General features: G+C 40.9%; 2 protein-coding genes across 6 annotated transcripts in view; one reads left to right on the top strand and one right to left on the bottom strand.

Moving 5' to 3' along the window:
- Nucleotides 1-20059, bottom strand: part of ANAPC10 (anaphase promoting complex subunit 10) — a 117855-nt gene that overhangs the window by 34609 nt on the left and 63187 nt on the right. The window lies entirely within an intron of this gene.
- Nucleotides 1-20059, top strand: part of HHIP (hedgehog interacting protein) — a 74896-nt gene that overhangs the window by 46435 nt on the left and 8402 nt on the right. For all 5 annotated transcript variants that reach the window (XM_083631167.1, XM_083631168.1, XM_083631171.1 and 2 more), the window contains exons 5-11: nucleotides 3638-3789; nucleotides 5322-5495; nucleotides 6090-6233; nucleotides 8273-8394; nucleotides 9466-9589; nucleotides 10825-10955; nucleotides 12462-12543. In XM_083631167.1, the coding sequence (XP_083487293.1) occupies nucleotides 3638-3789; nucleotides 5322-5495; nucleotides 6090-6233; nucleotides 8273-8394; nucleotides 9466-9589; nucleotides 10825-10955; nucleotides 12462-12543 (929 nt within the window). The remainder of the gene's footprint in view (nucleotides 1-3637; nucleotides 3790-5321; nucleotides 5496-6089; nucleotides 6234-8272; nucleotides 8395-9465; nucleotides 9590-10824; nucleotides 10956-12461; nucleotides 12544-20059) is intronic.

Raw genomic sequence — 20059 nt, 5'->3', positions numbered from 1 at the left:
GTGTACCAAAAGACATGGCAGCTTCAACTCTTCAACTTTTTATGGGCCATAGTGACTTCCAGCTTCATTCATTCATTCATTTTATATACGAGTGTTTATATACTGCCATCTCATAAAATATCAGGGCAGTGTACATCAATTTAAAAGCATTAAATAAAAATTAAAAGCAGTACAAAACAATTCTTAAAATGACTAGCTACTCAAGAAAATTTCAAACAGCTACATAAGCCTATCTTCAAGGTTCACTTGAATGCCAAAAGCGATGTTGCCTGCTGAATCTCTGCTGGAAGCATGTCTCACAGCATGGGACTGGCGACACTAAGTGGTCGATTTTTGGTTAAGGTCACTTGGGCGTCTGTAACATGGCGGATAACTATCAGTGCTCCTCCGGATGATCTCACTTGGTTATGTAAACAGTGGCTCCCTGGGTGAATCTCAGCACACTGAGCTTCTTCCACTTGATCACAACCACTTGAAAAGCAACTTTGCTGCAGAGTGTCAACAACCAATTCCTCTTGAATTTGTTGTGAAGAAGCATGCTTGATGTTGGCCCAAAAGGTCACATCCATAGAACAGATGCTTATCCGTTGCATAGCAAATATAGGTTGAATTTTGAGTTGGGAACATGATGAAGCAATTGCAGCTTAAATATTCTCAACATAGCTATTTGAATTATGCATTGGCTGTTGAGAACATGCAGACTGCATTCATAGCAGGTGGCTATTTTCACTATAGAAAAGTTAAGCTACAAACATTCACCTGGGTATTGGCAGTATTTTTTTCTATTTTTTTCAAACAGTAGTGTTATGAAAAGCTAAAGTCAAAAGGTTCTTCAATGATCAGTAGTGACTAGCTTATTAAATAGCCATCATTATCCCATGTTTCTATAACATCATTAAACCAATGTTGCTAAAACTGGGCATTAATGGACTTTAATGCAAATTAGATCTTCAGACTATAGCAGCTCTTCATGACGCCATTCAGGGAAATTGGCAGGGCTGGAGATCACAAGGAATGAATGAAATGCATGTATTGTATAAACATAATGTGCAAATATGAGTTCAAATGGAATACACTGCAGTGACCTCAGATATTAGGTTCAGGATAATCACAGTTCAGATAACTGGTGTTCCATTATACTTTGCGTAAGGATACTGAAATCAACATGGCAGCAGCTGCGGATTGTTTTTGTTTATGAACTTAGAAAGAGGATGGATGGTTTACCAAACCTTTCATCCTAGAGGCTGCTAATTGAATGAGCACTTATGAGGCCATTGAAAGTGCAATGTAATTAACTGTTGCTGGGATCCAAAGAACCATACTGGGAATGTAGTGGGGACTTTCTGAAAGCAGCTCTCCACGTTACTAAAAAAACAAACAAACCAGCAACCCAAACCCAGTGGAAGTCCAACAATGGTCTCTGATGGTGGCCTCTAATTTAACATAAAGAGGGGGAAATCATAGGGGGAAACAAGGGGTTCCATGGCCCACTGGTACTTGCAAGGAGGTCCTGCATGTTCCTAATGGGTTTTCTTGATCTTGACCCATGTCTTTGATTTCAATGGGAGTTGAAGGAGCTTAACTTTGCATTAACTTTGCATTTAAGTCCATTTTTGCACCCAGTTGCATATAACAGATTGGAGTTGGTTATGCCTAAAGTAGACCCACTGATATCAGTAGGATTTAAGTTATGTCTTTATAAACTTTAGCCCCATTGATTTCAGTGGGGATAGTCTATGCATAGCCAAGTCTGGATCCAACCCAAAGTTGCAGAAACTCTGAAATGTATTGATATTGCTAAGTCAGCAATAATAACAGAATTTCACCTTAGAGGTCACAATCTGACAAAGGATAAGGCATGTTTCAGCCCATTGATTTAAATGGGTCTAGTTGAGGCAAGAGTCTAGCTCCAATTCAAGAGTAAAGAACTGATGTAATTGTGCCATTAATGAAAATAATGTTTTCATGCTGTAGCTTTTCTTCTTGAAATCATTATAGAATTTCACAACCTGCAATCTATAAGTTAACCCATATTTATTTTAAAGGGCATAAAAATGCATTTCAAGTTATGCAGATTGTACAGTTTTGTTTGTCAGAATGAAAGCTTGCATTCTGGCCCGTTGTACAAACAAGAAAAAGCATCCTGAAACAGAATAGTGTAAAAATATTCATATACAAAGTATTCATGTCCTATTATAAATGTACTGGTATACAAGCACAATCTCCACATACAGAAGTAAATTGTATCATATTTTATCATGGATGATTTGTCATATTAAGGAACTCCATTTCAAAATTATTCTTTAAGTACAAGTAGCAAAGAAGAAGAAGAAAATGAACGACAATATATCAAGATCGCTAAAGGAAAGAATAACCTCACTGATAACAATCATTATGGTGCATGCCTATACATGCCTACTCAGAGGTAAACCCCATTGACTTCAATGGAACTTACTCCTTGGTAAGAGAGAATAGGATTGCAGCCTTAAATATATCATGCTGCAGGAATAACTAGAGTGAGACGGCCTAAGAAGCACCTCATAAACAATAGCGTATTTAACTTATGTGTGAAATACTCATTGTGTTCAGGAAATTCTTTTCTGATCATACCCCATTCTGTGTATTTTTGAATCTCTGTTTGTATCAATACTTATTAATTAGATATTTTCTGTACAAAAATACATTTATGCTAGTATGCTTGGAGGGTGCTCTTTTGCATTCTGCACTTCAGAGCTCTGAAAGATCCCCCTCCCTTTCCCTCCCACCCCTCCCTTTTCGGGGTTGGGTTTTGTGTGTGTGTGTGTGTGTGTGTGTGTGTTTTGCTGCATTTTGTTGCTGGCATTTGTATTGTCACAGTACATGAAACTGATGCTAAACATATAACGGTACTAATCTGTGTGGCATACATAAATAATGAAAGAAAGATGTTTGGGCATTTTCTATTTTTGTTTTTTTGAAATAATAAAATCCTTTGCACTATGGACCCCCCTACAGAATGATGCTTTCATGCAGTGAGAATGGAGGCTGCTTATTACCTACAGTATGCTAGCAATGATGAACAGACCACCATCGTTGTGACAAGTGATGTAGTTGCCTCCAGGGTAAAACAAAGGTTTACATATTACACAAGCAATTTAACTGTTTTCTAAACATATTGCCAAGACAGTGGGAGTTGGCACTGTGTTTCAGGGCTTGGATACTTGGATTTGAAGTGACTGCTGATTATAGACCTTTTTCCTAATTTGCCTTCTGCTTATAACAAGCAACCTAGTAATCCAGGAAAGAATTCTCTGCAGCACTTAAACTTGTCTTCATGGCTTCCCAAAGATCTCTCCATAGAAAAGGAGTGAGGAGGCTTGTATACCAATAGCTACACAAAACAATTGTTCTCTTCCGACTCTCAAGGAGCAACAACCACTGCCGCCCCTCCTCATTCCCCAAACCGGATGAAATGTTTTATAATCCTTTTTTGTGCCATAGTTAGAAAAGGAAGAAAGAAAAGAAGAAAGGAGGCAGCAAAGATTACTCACAAGAAAGAAAGAAACTTTTTTAAAGGGGGGGGTCCCTCTTAAACACAATAAAGAACATAATTAACTTCACAATTCTTTGTTTTGCTTTTTTCCCCATTTGACTGCAGGGTGGAGATGAAAGAGGGCTCTTAAGCCTTGCATTCCATCCCAATTACAAAAAAAATGGAAAGCTGTATGTGTCCTATACCACCAACCAAGAACGATGGGCCATTGGGCCACATGACCATATTCTTAGGGTTGTAGAATACACCGTGTCCAGGTACGAATTTTGTAAACAGCTTCAGCAGCAAGTTCCCATATACAGTGTACTTCAGCTTAGTTGTGTCATATGCTGGGAATCTGTCAGTCCCCAAGCCCAGTTTTTCTGCTTTTGCATGCCTTGCTTTTAAACAGGTTGCCCCTCATTTACATAGGATCCATTTGGATACTGTCAGTAAACCTCCGTGACAGATTTCAATCAAACGCTGCTCAGGAAAGCAGCAAAGTGCAGTGCCTTGCTCTCTTCAATAAATCCTCTTTATAATATAATGATTAATGCTGTATTATATTCTATCATGTTATTGTTATTAATTGTTTGTAAGCCACCTTGGGATTTACCTGAATGAAAAGCGGCATAGAAATATAAACAATCGAACCAATCTTTATTCAAATGTATATCCCAAATAATTTCAAAAAAAAATACAGTTAGTAATGCACATTTTTTGTCTTTGGTACAAAATTTTAGTCTTTTAGAAAGATCTGACACATCACTATTTTTGGAATTAAGAAGGTTGACTATTGACTGAGGAATCTGCAACAAAGTCTGACTCCATGCAGGACAATGCTATGCTAACCTACTACTCTTCTGATCTAGCTTATTAGTGGCATTTGAGCAACAAAATTCATCTTGATGGTGGTTTCTCAAGTCTTAATATGGCTTAAACTGACCATACCCACTTCCTTTTTTCCTGGACATGAAGGAATGAGGAATGTTAGCCTCAAACTGAGTTGGCAGCCATACTACATGTGACTGACTAGTTACTGGTATGCCTCAGAATGCTCTTTAATGAGATCCCTTTGGAGAGTGGTTCAGCTGTGCCTCTCTCTAACGATCCCTTAAAATCCACTATCAATTTATGTCCTCACCACCTACAACTGTGCTGAATAACATTTGTTTATTTATTTCCATGTGTCCCACCCTTTTTCCAAGGACCTTGGGGTAGCATACACATTTTCCCCAAATTTATCCTCACAGCAACCCTATTAAGAGAATAGTGACTGGTCCATGGTCATCTTATGACTGAGTCACCCCAGCCATAGTCTAAGATTAAGTCAGGGAGGAGGAACCTGTGGCTGTTCATATGTTGGACTCCAACTCACATCAGGCACCGGCAGCGTTGCTAGCGTTCAGCAATAACATCCAACATCTGGGGTGCCACAGGTTCCCTAACCCTTCTCTATTATACCACACTGGTTATCTCTTAATATCAGCAACAAACACCTGAGATACATTCAGGATGCAAAACCTTTGCCACATGGCAAGCAAAGCAACAAAACAGTACCAAAAAACCCCCCGCACAGTGTTTGATGGCCAGTCACAGTCCACTAAGGAATCATTGGCACCCAGGCCAGTTGAGTGGAAGCTATCATGCCTCACCCATGTTTAAAAGGACCTAGGACAAAGCTTTATATCAAAAACCATATGTCCCTGCCGTTCTGAACTAATGCAAGGATGATTCTGGGGCAGAGAAGAAACATTTTAAACATAATTTTAATGGAGATTAATTCCACAATCCTTCTTCTGTGCTACAGGAAAAATCCACATCAGGTTGATACGAGAACAGCAAGAGGTTTTCTAGAAGTTGCAGAGCTACACAGAAAACACCTTGGAGGACAGCTGCTGTTTGGCCCTGATGGATTTTTATACACATTCCTTGGTGATGGGATGATCACTATAGATGATATGGAGGAGATGGATGGTTTGAGGTATAATAATTACCAGTGGATAAAATCTTTCTTATTTATTGTTTCTTTTTCAGCACCATACCCGCTAAAATAATTCTACCATTTAGATGTCCAATACAGATCAGTAATATAATCTTCATCATTGAAAACATGTGCCAATCCCCCTCACTCACTATATTTATACAATTCATGTGCTGATCACTTCAGTGAAAGAATTAGAATAGCAAGATGCAGACCACCATAGAAGTATTAATGCTTAGTGGAGGAAAATGTATTTTATCCATACTGCTCTGTTTATACTGCTCCCCGCTCAATATAGCTAAGCACAAGTAGCAGTCCTCCAAAATGGAGGAACTCATTTGAGCAAATGTGTCCAGTGAAAATCATAGGTGCATGCAACATGTCATTTCTGTCTCTTAAAGAGGCCAAACTGAGACTTAACAAGTTGAGGCAATTTAGAGCTATGTTATCTCACAGAGTCAGTATGCTGCATTAAACCCTCAGAGATTACCCTTTCGTTGGGCAATTTCCTGTTTATTTCACTACTATTTAAATGAATGCTGCCCAGTAAAAATCCTTTTAAAAAACAATTGTGTTATCCTCCAACTTTCTCAGTGATTTTACAGGTTCTGTGTTACGCCTGGATGTAGACACTGATTTCTGCCATGTGCCTTATTCCATACCACGGAGCAACCCACACTTTAACAGCACCAATCAGCCTCCTGAAATTTTTGCCCATGGACTCCACAATCCAGGCAGGTAAGTAGGTTATATTTCTTTTTCAACATGACCATAAACTAACAAGGAGATAAACACACTTTTAAAAATTGAATATTCAGAGACAATCCTTCATCTATGCCCATAGGGAAAAGGAGGAAAAAGACAAGAAAATAATTTAACCGAAAGGGTGTGTGTGTGTTTACTTCATGGGGATGTATATTTGGAACAAGGTCTTACAACTGTGAAAGAAGATCCATGTGTTCGTTCGGAAATACTGTATTAGTATGTACATTACATTCCAGTCTACTAAACAAATTCCCTGTGGTGAATTGGTGTTGCCATAGGGAGATTAGAGTTTAAATCACTTTGCCAGCCATACATCTAAGCACAACAAGAACATGCTCTATGGAGAGCTGGCTTCAGGCACCAGGCCTGTTAGAAGACCAACTCTTCACTAGAAAGATGTCTACAAACGAGACATGAAGGCTGGCAGCATCAACCCTGCTGTGTGAAAATCCCTTGCAAACGACTGCAGTGCCTGGAGACAACCAGTGAGGTTGTGTATCCACAGCAGTGGCCAGAGCAGGAATGACCACTGGGAAGAGCACAGAAAGAAGAAAAACCACGGTGTGTCTGCAGCAGCACAACTGGATGCCTTCATCTGCCCCAGCTGCAACAAAACATTCTCTTCCTTATTGATCTCTACAGCCATCAGGTGCTGTAACTCTCCAATGGTTTGATTTCACCCCCAAAGGCACACTCTTCCATTGTTTCCCAAGACAGGCGGATGCCGAGCATCAAGTTGTATGAATTTCTTTTGGGTTTTGCACAAATCAGAAACAAGCACTCTGGTCCAGGAATTTTCAAAATGGGTTTTTGTTTCTGTCAAAGGGCTTGTTTTTCTAATTTAGTATAAAATATTCAGGTAGTCCTTAAAGAACACAAGAAGAGCCTGCGGGATCCAACCAATGGCTTAACTAGTCCAGCATCCTGCTCTCACAATGGCCAACCAAGATGCCTGTGGGAAACTTGCAAGCAGGATCTGTGTACAAGAGCACAGTTCCGAGCAACTGGTATTCAGAATTTTTACTGCCTCCAACTTTGAAGGCATAGCATGGCCATCATGGCTAGTTGTCATCAGTAGCCCTCTCTGTGGATCTGTCTAATTCTCTTATAAAGCCATCTGGGTTGGTGGCCATCACTGCCTAAATGTAACTTATGAATTGCAAATGCTTGATACTCAGACTTTAGTGAAACTTAGTGGTTAGCTACATATTACAGTATACATGTAACAGAGGTCTGATTTAAAAGAGAAACCTATTCAGGAGGCGTGAATCCGACGGCGAGAGAAGCTGCAGAAGGAGAGCCTGTGTTTCCTGTTCCAGTTTCTCCACTCCAAATCCCTTCTCCACTCAACACTAACACATACCCCAGGTTCCAAATGCATGTTTACCCCTTAGTTTCACCACAATCCCAGTATAAAGTATTATAGATTTCCACTCAGTAACTCAAACCAGCTGAATAATTTATATAAAATTATAAATAAGTAGTACATTGTAATGCTGCAGCAATTTCCCCGCCTGCGTCAGCAATTAACTCATTCATGTTCTACAACAGTGGCTACTGCATGCATCATCAATAGCAAATCCAACAACATGACAACAGTAGGTTATAGCCCAGCCACAAAGTAAAAGGCTTCTGCAACTACACCCACACACCGCTCCATCTTTCCAGCAAGAGACATTATGACAGTTCAAAGACACATTCCAGCCAGGCAAAAGCATTTATGGAGTGCTAGAGGCAAAGCCAGAACGAGTTGTGGTCTGGGGTGGGGTGGCTAAAGGATTGTCTGGAGGACCATACAGAGAGGCCCAGAAGGTCAGAAGGCCGTATTCAGCTCCCAGGCTAAGGTTTCCAACTTGCATAGTAAACAAACCTTATAAGAATGGTCATTTACATGCACTTGAGGATCAGCATTTCAGCATGGAAAGCATTGTTTTGTATTCTGGTATAGAAGCAAAGTGGTAAATGACAGAAGGTTTGCTGTTTCATCTCTCTTTTAACATGCTGTTGAACAGGTGTGCCGTGGATCGTCACCCAACTGATGTAAATATTAATTTAACAATACTTTGTTCAGACTCCAATGGGAAGAACAGGTCCTCAGCAAGAATCCTTCAGATAATAAAGGGGAAAGATTATGGTAAGTCCTATAATACGTACAGTATATTTAGATAGCCTTCCAAGAATGTGTAGGATAGTGAGTACAGCCCTACAGGCATATCTAATATGTTATATGTGAAAGGGAGCAAAAGGAAGATTAAAAAAATATTTTTACCATTACACTCCTTTCAAATTAAAGTATTTCTAGTCTCATAGTTACAGATACATGATTTTAAAATGTTGCAGCATTATCTACAGCCCAGAACAGAGTTATGAGCACTTAGGACCCGTTGAAATCAGTGGAACTTGAGAGCATGACTAGCCCTCTTCCAGATTTCAGCTTTAGCTATTGTACATATTTGTGGGTACATTTTATAAATGCCATACTAAAGAGTGATGTGGTTTGAAAAGGGATTTATTAAGCCACAGTTCCAGTGGAATTCTGGGTGATTCTAATGAAGATGAAACAAAGCAATTTTGTGATGCAAAATTATGACCACCCAGGGAAGAATGCAATTAGAGTAAAGTACTGTGGTCCCTTGCTTAAAAGAATAATTTATCAGATTGCATAATATTGTCTTACTTACCCTAAAAGCTTAACATGCAAATTCATTTTCCAAAAATTAAGGAAAAAGTAAGTGCAGTAGTCTCCAGCTTGCTAGAGTCTAGCAAACAAAAATCATGTCTCTGCAAATCATTTAAAATTATATATTTTGGGAAAACAAGGAAGAATCTTGTGGCATCTTAACGAGTAATGAAAATGTAAGATTTTGTAGACTAGAATCCACTTCATCTGAGGCGTGAAGTGGAAAGAGAAAACAGTCGTGCAAGATGCAGTCAAATGGTAATGAAATGCAAAAAGTAGACTGTGAAAATTCAATTAAAGCATGCATAGGGTTGTGCTGCATAAGATCTAATGCTAGACAAATGTTGCTGACTAAAGAAACTGTAATGTTATTTTAGCCTAAATTCTACCTTGCATTTTCTGGTTTGCAGCACTGGGGTTGTTGAAATACAAATATCCTGATTTTTTACTCTCCTCTTTGAATTAAAACATATCTTTAACAAACGAAATTGCATTTAATCTAACACTGTGGTAGTTCCTTTTTAGAAAGCGAGCCTTCACTTTTGGAATTCAAGCCATTCAGTAGTGGGTCATTGGTTGGTGGATTTGTATACAGAGGCTGCCAGTCTGAAAGACTTTATGGAAGTTATATTTTTGCAGACCGCAATGGGTAAGTTTATTTAAAACTCACACAAAAGCAGTACAGATGTTGCCCCCCTCGTAGTAAGCTCCTGCATCTTCTTCCTCCCACACATGGCAACTACTAAGCACCCTTTTCACCCATTTATGAAGTCACCATTTCCTCTGATGCTGTAGACTGTTTTGTGCCCCTGCTTTCACCTTCGCCTACATTCCCATTCCTCCTCCTCCCGCCTTTTCTGCAACCACCCCTTTTTCTCCCTGCCCCCTTACTTTATCTCAACTGTCCCTTGCGCATAGATCACCCCCATTTCCATGCCTTCTCCTCTCTCCTAGTCTGCAGTCCCCTTTGTGCACACATCCCATGCTGATATATGCTACTGTATGTTTAAGATGAACAGCTTCTTAAGAGCAAGCCTGCCGGTTAGTTTGTTCAGTTAGGGAAGGTTATGTTCAGTTAATGGATGTTGCACATGTATGGGTGTTTGCTTGTTAGAAAATATCTGGTTGAAATTACTACATTGATTCTGGGACTTCGTGTTGAAGAAAGCACATGGTACCAGGAGTGAAATACACTGTGTGTAGGTTCTGTGGGATATTTGAGGGCTCCACATCTTTCGGTGAGTGGTAGATCCGTTGTTGTTCCCAAGAGAGGCGGAATCAAAAGCCCCACCAATCAGGGGCGGAGGAAGGGGGTACGGTGGGGGCGGTCCGCCCCGGGTGTCACCACTGACGGGAGTGACAAAATGGCAGGTGGCACTCACTGTTGGGTGTGCAGCGCACCCGAGCCATGCATCTCTCCTGGTCCACCCGCCTCCTCCTCCCCGGCTATAGGGTGGCTGAGTTGGAGGAGGCAGGCAGACTCCTCGGAAGCCCCACAGAGTGTCCTGCCCTGGCTGGCCCCATCCCCGCACGCAGCTGGCCCAGCCCCTGGGCGCAGATCACACGCACCACCTCAGGCACCCGATCAGCTTGCTCCGCCACTGCACCAATCATATGGAAAGCCTTTTAGAGCACCTCAAGTAGCTTTCAGTGACCAAAGCATAATAGGTCTGGATTCATCAAAACATTGTGCTATGTCAATCCGTTTCATATTTCATGAGAATTTATCAGTGTTCAGAGGCACAAAGTATAATCTGGATTGTAGGTTTTATGGCTCAGATTTTAAAGGACCCCATCTTACATATGTTCATTATAGTTCTAGATTTTATTGGTGCAAAGCACACTGTGTAAGATTTTGTCCCTTTTTTTTATTTGTGTTTACAGAAATTTTTTAACACTGCAACAGAGCCCCGTGACCAAACAGTGGCAAGAGAAACCACTGTGTCTGGGCAACAGTGGTTCATGTAGAGGTTTCTTTTCAGGACATATCTTGGGATTTGGTGAAGATGAAGTAGGTAAGACAAAAACAGCTTATTTAGGATATTATTATATTTAAAGGAAAAATTGGCTATCTATGTGTGCATTTATAAAAGTTCTATATTGCAGTTCAATACATTATTATCAGGGTGGTTCACAAGAAAAAAGAAACAAGATAATATTTTAAAATGTAATAAAATGAAAGCAAACAATAAAACACTAGGATTTAAAAGTAGCAATAAGATACTCAAATATTAAAAGCTCATCAGATATTAAAAGCCTGGGGAAATTTAAAAAATCTTCCCCTGGGACCCAAAATAACTTAGTGTAGGCACCAGGAGAGCCTTCCTAGAGAGAGAATACTATAAACGGGCCAATACCAAAAAGGCCCTGTCACTTCTTGCCTCAATTAGAGATTTTTTATTTATTAAGCAATTTATAAATGCATTTAAATAAATAAAAACTTCAGGTAGTGTGGGTGCTTAAGAAGGGGCTCCAAAGATGGAAGTGGACTTTCCTTCTGATATCCACATCCTGATCTGTGCAGAGCCTTAAAAGTAAGCACTGGCACTTGGAATAGTACTAGAACAAAAGCCAAAGGAGCTACATAAGCACAGACAAGCTATATTCTCAATAACAGCTCCAGAATATATCTAAACAGGAGGTTTCCAGAACATGGACAAGCTATCTCCGTAATGTGCAGTGTACTGAGTATATCAGTTGCATCATATCTGCAGAATGATTGATTCTTCATTTTTCTAAACTAACAAAACTCTACGAATTGTTTTCCCAAATTGCCCTACTCATGCTACAAGAGCAATTGAAACCACATTGATGCTTTCACCCTCCCAGTGACTACTGGAGTGAAACTCCCTCTTCCACCTGCAAATATGTGGACAGGCAGAAGTGCTCCCAGTAAGGACCCTGGCAGCAGAAGCCAGCAGAAAGACCCCAGTTTTCTTATGGTGAGGCTGAATCAGATCTAGGCTGGCACAGCCATCTGCCTGCCCACTACCCTCTGTCCCGGCCACAAAGCTTTGGATTTAACTTTGGCCCTACCACCCCATAAAGCCCCAGCAGACTGTAGGAGGTTAGTTAGGATTGCTCCCTTAATCCTTTTTCACACTGTGACAGAAAGAGAAAGCGAAATTGCCAGCAAAGTTTATATGCCTCTTTTGTGCCAGGGGCTTTAGGAGAAATATATTCACATAAATGCACAACAAGGACTGAGACTGAGGTCAGATACTGAGACTCAAGCACAGAATGTATCTTCGGATCTTTAGACTTTGACCAGTGGATCCTGGGTTCAGTTTCCATGCCCGGCTGTGGATCTCTGGGGCTTTATCAGCCAAGTTGTTCTTTCTCAGTTCTGTTTGCTTTTAAAAAAAACCAAAAAGAAACCGGAAATACTAATGTAAAGCAGAATTAAATTAAATATTGTAATATCCTTGCCACACAACAAGAAAGAGCCACAAATTGTACATTAACTTTTCAGTTTTTTAGTGGATACCACTAATCATTTATGGTATGCGTTTTCTTAACAGGTGAGGTCTACATCTTAGCAAGCAGTAAAAGCATGACACACTCTCACAATGGGAAGCTCTACAAAATTGTTGACCCCAAAAGGTAAGAGATGCTTTAGTGAGTGAGTGAGTTGGTGCCGTTTACCTAGAGGAGAGGCAGTGGCGAGGTTGACATTGTGCAAGCACATAGGTGGAACCAATCCAGCACTCCTTCCTGTGCATTTGCACCATGCTACCCTCCCCTCTTCCTCCCAGTAAGCAGCAGCAGCTCACCTGCCATAAGGAGGCTTTTTTTTTCCACTGGAACTCACCAGAACTCAGTTCTGGCACCACTCAGGTGGGCACCATTGCCATTATACAAGGGAGGTATTCGTGGTGAGTTCTGGTACCTCTTTTTTTTTTAGAGAAACAGCACTGCCAAGAGTCACACAGCTAAGCAGAGAGAAAAATGGCTTATCCACACTTACCTTTCCTCTGTTATTTCCAGGCATAGTCCAAGCACCCACCCACCCTTTTTGCTCTCTCCAGAGCCTTCCCTATGAAAACCCACTCTTTGTCATTCAAATGAATAAGCTTTCAAAATCATGAGTAAAATATTAAAACAACAGCTTTTTTATTGGAAATGGAGAAGATACTGTAGAGGCAAGGTAGTCCATCAATACTTGGATGTGTAGACTATTGAGATGTGCAGGGAATGGCAAAGTGGCAGGGAAGCTGAAATAAGAGGGTTCTGCTTTGACAGAGGGTGTATAAGTGATTCAGAATTTTGAACAACCTAACAGTAAATTAATAACATATAGGAAAGTTCCATTACTTTGTCATGTATCTGCCACTGAAACGTTATTAATTAAGAAGCAGATGTTACTGCAGTCAATCAAGCATACTATATTTGTTTTATTTATGAATTCTAGGTGGAAAAGTACTTTTGCAAAACAAATCTTGCTGGCTTCATTTGGATTGTTTAGTCTGTTGGTGTGTGGATTTAGGCGAATTTTACACCTTTAATCCACTATTAGTATCTAATTACAAGGGGGTTGCTTTGTTTGACCTTGGCTTTGTGCTCCTGTTGCCTCGGCGATTAGGGTGGTCTCAAAATGACATACCTGAAAGGCCAGACCTCCCAATGCAGAGTTCCTGGTTAGCTATTTAATGTGTGGCAGAGGGTAATGCATCTGGCTAGAATAAGACAAGAGGGGAAAATAGACTGTGCTAACGACACTATGTACTCTGGCATACATTCGAAATGAAACTGATTTTAAAAATGGAAAGCCAGGAAATATTTTGTTAAGATAGCAGCACTAAAGGATTTCACAAGATTTCTTTCACGGGTGTTTTGGCATGTGGGCAAAATTGCATTGAAATCATTATTTCACATTCAGTACAGCTTTTGAATGAAATGGCTAGATCTAAAGCACACATAGAAAAGAGCTCTGTACAACTAAGGCCATGTGGCTCTTTGCACAGCATCGCCATAGTACTGTTCTCTCATGTATGTGCAGTGCTTAGTACAGATGGAAATATACCAGCGGGCTTTCCCTGCCAGTCTGCACAGAATTCCCTTGTTACTTCTCTGCAGTAGGATTCCACACCAGTTTCTGTAAGTGGAAGGCAGAGCAGTAGCTCTGCTCTTGTTTGATGCAAGCAGCAGGATCCCACAGGGATAGAACATGAAAAACTGCTCTTCTGTACACGCAACATACCAAGTACATGTGGAAGAGGATTACTGGATTAAAACATTTCCTAATACCCTTTAAATACACCAAGCATTTCTTCCTAGAATAAATAGAACAGACCTGCTAGATGTCTAGTCAATAAGAACTGACATTTATCTTAAAAACTGGATCTTATCAGATGCACAGAAAAACTGAAGAAATTTTGCTTAACTGAGCTTCAAGTGGGTAAGATGGCATTTTCACAATAAGTAAAGCTCTCAGACCCAGGGGAATTAACAATACAATACAGTGGTACCTCGGGTTACATACGCTTCAGGTTACATACGCTTCAGGTTACAGACTCCGCTAACCCAGAAATATTGCTTCAGGTTAAGAACTTTGTTTCAGGATGAGAACAGAAATCGGGCTCCGGCGGCGCGGCAGCAGCAGAAGGCCCCATTAGCTGAAGTGGTGCTTCAGGTTAAGAACAGTTTAAGTATGGACCTCCGGAACGAATTAAGTACTTAACCCAAGGTACCACTGTACAATCAAAATACAAGTCAAGTGAAAGTCAAGCCTTTCAGGTGATAATAGGTCATGGTATGAGGCTGTCAGTGGCCCAATGTGCTTTTGGAAGCCACTGAGTTGGAACTGTCCACTCCATGAACTGCCTCACATTTGATAGAGTGGCCAGTGATGAAAGTCAATAAAATGATTTTCTGAAATTCATATACATGAAACACAATCAGTCACTTCAAAGAATCAACAGGGCAAACCCTGAACACTGCTTCTGTGCCCTTTACAACTGCATTGCACTTGTGGGGCGAAGAGAAAGGTGAGGAGCCTTGAGAGCTGTCCACCACATACCTCCTAGTGTTCCAGGAGAGGTGACTCCTCCCTCTTGCCCCCAACTGCTACTACAGGGCTACTCATGAACCATCTTGCCTTGAAAGGAGGACAAATACGGCTTTCCAGAAGTTTCCTCATCCTCCAATTTGCTGCTACTGTTTCATTCTAGAGACGCATTCATGATTCTTGATCTATTTTTTTTTAATGTAAACCACTTTGTAAGGTTTGCCCTGAAAAGCAGCATTGAGATATTGTAAAATAAATTGCTATTGGCTTCTCTTGTACAGCAGAAGTTTTCCACACTTCATTAGTCATATCTGTGCTCAGCCTTCATAGAGATGAGGAAAGTCTTCATTGCCAAGCTGCCTGAAGGAAGGCAACATCACTTCAAGGAACAACTTTCATCATAATAAGGGGGTTTCAGGTGCCCTCCACATGCTTTGGAAGAAGTCAGATGGGGGTTGCAGAGCTGCAAAGAGCAGTCTGACCACCATTGCTGACACACACTGTGGCCACACACATCTGCACGTTCGATCACTATGTGAGGAAACTCTACAGTCCTTGTATAAAATCCCTTTTGACACCAACCAAATGCACAGATTGTGGGGAAGGAGTGCAGGCCACATGTTCCTACAGTCCCCCTCAGCCATCTTTTCAACATATTGTTGGTCTTTTGAACTCCCTTAATATTAGCCCTGCTCAAGGGCACAGGCAGGTTTTTCAGTATTTAAATAGGGATGCCATGAAACAATAACCCTGTTCCATTGTTTTGTCTTCTTTTAATTGAAGCTTAATTTGCTCTTGTTTGTACATTCATTCTCACCTTCATCCACAGTGAGGGCATTCCCCACATTTTATAAAGTTTTAAAAGCAACATTTCCTTATTTACCTTCTTGCTCCATTTCTTCTCCGAATTGCTTTGCAGGGAGAGCACAACAAATGCCTTGCAGACATACCTAGCTTCTCTCCCTCCCTCCCTTTTGGAGGGATTTATTTTTTGAACGTTGCATTAGTACACATGAAGCTGTAATAGTCATGAGCAAAAGAAACCCACAAAGAAACAAATCTGTGATCCAGAAGCGTGTACGTATATGGAAAATGAGCAAACTAATTTGGGGCAATGGAAAGAAACATGAAACTGTGCTGGTGGTGGTTCAGTTATGTCTTACCTGGCTAGCCTTAGACCAGGCATGTCCAAAGTCCGTTTCGGGGGCCTAATCTGGCCCTTGTGGCAGTTTATTTCCTGGGCTAAAATCCTGAAAGAAACCTCAACAACTTCAATCCTAAAAAAAGGTCAACAAATTTGGTTGGCCCTTATGGCCCTCCTCTTCATCAAATCTGGCCCTCTTTGAAAAAAGTTTGGACACCACAGCCTTAGACAAATAATGATCTTTCAGCCAAATCTGATGAACATGTTTGAGGAATGAGATAAGAACTGCTGCAGAATACTTTATTTACCCTGTCCTGTATAAATGAGCGCCAATGACATTTAGCTCACTTTTCTTGTACTTTTGGAGTAGTTTTTCTATGCACTGTACAAACACTTCTGGCACAAATAACATCATTCAGTTCTGTTTCATTTGTGAGGAGCACTTTACCTTAGAAGATATGAATTAAGAATAAAGAGCATAAAACTACATTCTATATAACTTTGTGGGGGGGGGACACCCTACTTTAAGGTAGTGGTTCCTCAGGATGATTTCAGACCCTTTTACAACCCTATGATTCCGTAAAACACGCAGAATGAAAACCTCTTCTCCACAATTATCTTCTTATGCCCGATTGCCTTTAAATAATACTGTGGAACTATGTAATATAAAGCTGTCAGCAAACAGCAGTTGACCGGGGAATCCACCCAAGTGGACCATGAAAGTCCCTTGAATTCAAAATGTACCTAATCCTTAAAGTCAGTCGCAGTTGTAGAAGCCCAGAACGAGTGCTTCAAAATACATATGTATATTTAGAATAACATAATTAGCTCATTTGCCTATCTACATGGAGCTACCTTCCTTGTAGGTGAAACATGCACATTAACGTTCTTTGACTTTGTAAACCCAAAGACTTTAAACTTTGTAACATCAGTTATGGGGGGGGGTATTATTTTTAAAGTCACATCTTAATCCATGCACAGAGCACTTCCATTCTCCCTCCCTTCCTTTCTAACATTGGCTATTAAGGACCTCTTTGTGTACTTCATTTTATAAGGCAAAAAAATACCTCTTCGGTTTATATTTTGCCTGTTTTCGGATGCATGCACGGAGCTGCTTTCTCTGCTGCCGTAAAGAATGTAATACATAATTGAGCAGCTTTAGCCCCGTAAGCCAGTTTCTTTCCCGATTCATCCGTCAAAGTGCTATGCAAGTGGCCCCCTAAATTGATAAATTCCCACAGTGCCTGTTGACCCAGCTGCCAAGGCCTCATGCAGCAGGTGTTGTTTTCATGACCACCCTGACAGTAATACAAACTGTTTAGCAGTTGCATTGACCTCACAGCTATTAACACTGATACAGGCTCCGCTGGGGACTAGTTTTCAAATATGACAGAATTTCTTAAAGACTAGAGGTCATGAACAAGTATACCATATAAGAATAAATTTGATATGCTGCTGGGTTTAAAAATCTGAAAGCAGGGAAGGCTCTTTTTCTTCCTCCCCACATCATTCCCTTGTAGTAAATCAAGTAACGAGCTCTTGGCATGCCTCCCAGCACTGAAAGCAAATGTACTGAAAAATCATACCTGAAGGGGTGCTGTGTTTATGCTAGAGAAGTAGTTACTTATTTGTTTTATTTAAAGAATTTTTAGCTTGCCTTTTAGGGTACACTGCTCTCACAGGGCAGTTTGTAATTAAATAAAATAAAATACAGTAATAGCAAGCATACCATTAAATTAAAATCCATTATATTCAAAACAAAAGCATTAGCTGCTAAACATTATTTTTATGCAGCTGATTAACCAAATACAGACTAGGGGGGGAAACATATCCAGGGTTTTCTTTAAAATCAAGAGTGATGAAGCCTCTGTTGGTGATTAGGCCTAAGGAGAAATTCATTAGAAAATGTTTGCATTGCTGTCCTCTGAAGAAAATTTTTGATTCTTTTCCTTTGGTCCCACTTCCTCTTCCATCACACCTGGATAAAGACAATTTTAGGTGGGATTTCTGCCACTGACAGGGGAATGGGGTTAATTTCATAACGTCCCCTCAAATCTCTAATTGTTGTTGTAAAGATAGCCTTTGACATTGCTGGTGCTTGTGCATTTGAATGCATGTTTGTGTAAACCTGTTGTTGTTGTTCATTTGTATACCACCCTTCATATGAAGATCACAGAGAGGTTCACGACATAAAAATACAAAATGAAAACCCAAAATACATAATAAAAGTAAGAACAACAAGAAAAAATAAACCCTTCTCCCACAAACACATTTAAAAGGGTGTATAGACTGTTATCAACCAAAGACCTGCTTATAGAGAAATGCTTACGCCTGGTACCTAAAGATATATAATGCGGGCACCAGGTGAGCCTCCTTGGGGAGAGCATTCCACAAATGGGGAGCCACTGCAGAAAAGGCATGTTCCCATGTTGCCACCCTCCAGACTGCTTGTGGGGGTGGCACACAATGAAATCACTCAGATGATGATTGCAGGGTCTGGGTGGGTTTACATTGGGAGAGTAGTTGGGCCAGGATCAATGTAAAATGCTCAAACCATCTTACCCTAGTGAGCAACCTGGCCCCAAAATTCTGCACCAGCTGAAGTTTCCAAAGCATCTTCAAAGGCAGCAGCCTTATGTATAATGCATTGCAGTAATCTAACCTAGAGGTTACTAGAGCATAGGCAACAGGCCTTAGACTATCCATGTCCAGATAGGGGCACAGCTGGGCCACCAGCTGAAGCTGATGGAAGACACTCCACACCATTAAGACAAACTGACCCTCAAGTGACAGCAAAGGATCCAGGAATTACCCCCAAGCTATGTACCCACTCCTTCAGAGGGGGTGTAATCCCATCAAGAGCATGCAGCCTCTCATCCATGCAGTCTAGAGAACTGCCTCCTACCAGTGCCCTAGTCTTCTCTGGATTGAGCTTCAGTTTGTTGGCTCCCATCCAGTCCATTACCAAGGCAAGACAAGGGTCCAGCACGCCCGCTGCCACACCTGTAGATGGTAAGGAGAAGTAGAACTGTGTGTCATCAGCATATGTTGCAGCTTACTGCTTCTGGACTTGGAATTGAAACCAAAAGAAAAAAAGATCCCATGGACAGGGCTTTCAGGAAGAAATGTACATGTCAGCATGAAACTGCATGCAGGCACACATATGCGCCATTATATGTAATGTACAGTGACTGATTATGTTGAACACAGGGCTGCCAGATCACATCGATTGAGACTCCTAAGTATGAAGATCAGCTTAAGCCTCTGGAACTCATGAAGTGGTTTGCTCCCCCGACTTGTCCATGACTCCGGCTTCACTTATCATTCTGTTGGCTCTGCTGAGAGGCCAGCTGCCTTTCGCTTTCCTTCAAGTATCGCCTCACAGTAGCCATTCCATCAGGCTCCAGCAGAGGGAGAGAATGGAAGCAGGGCTATTCCATCGGTGCTGAAAGACAAGCTGCCTGTGGCCCTTCTTTTCTCCTCTCATCTGTCACCCAGTAATACACATTCCATCAGTCTACCTGAACTGTTTCTATCCCAACTTGTCATTGTAAGAACTGTAGCTTTAAGAGCTGGTGTCTAAGTTTTTTTAGCCCCTTCCTCCTCCTGCCCTTTTTCCTTTTATGTTGTTTCTTCAAGATAGTAAGCCTGAGGGCTGTGGGCTGCTCTGTGCTGCTCAGGAACTCTTTTTAGCCAAAATGTGGGGCAAAATGCTTTCAATTAAAAAAAATGATACAAGTGTAACATGACCCAAAGTATCCAATAATGCATTTCTGGAGCTCATGGTAATAGAAGCATACAGTAATAGAAGCATAGAATTACAGAGCTGGAAGGGATCTCAACTCATCTAGCTCAGCGGCAATGCAAGAAGTCCACCACCAGAACATTCCTGAGAGTTGGCCATCCAGTCTATGCTTACAAACCTCTAGCAAGGGAGAATTCCATACCTTCCATGGCAGTTTCAGCAC

This window comes from Podarcis filfolensis (genome assembly GCF_964270895.1).
Source record: "Podarcis filfolensis genome assembly, chromosome: 9".
NCBI classification, from domain to species: Eukaryota; Metazoa; Chordata; class Lepidosauria; order Squamata; family Lacertidae; genus Podarcis; species Podarcis filfolensis.
This window is presented reverse-complemented; position numbering and strand designations above follow the sequence as displayed.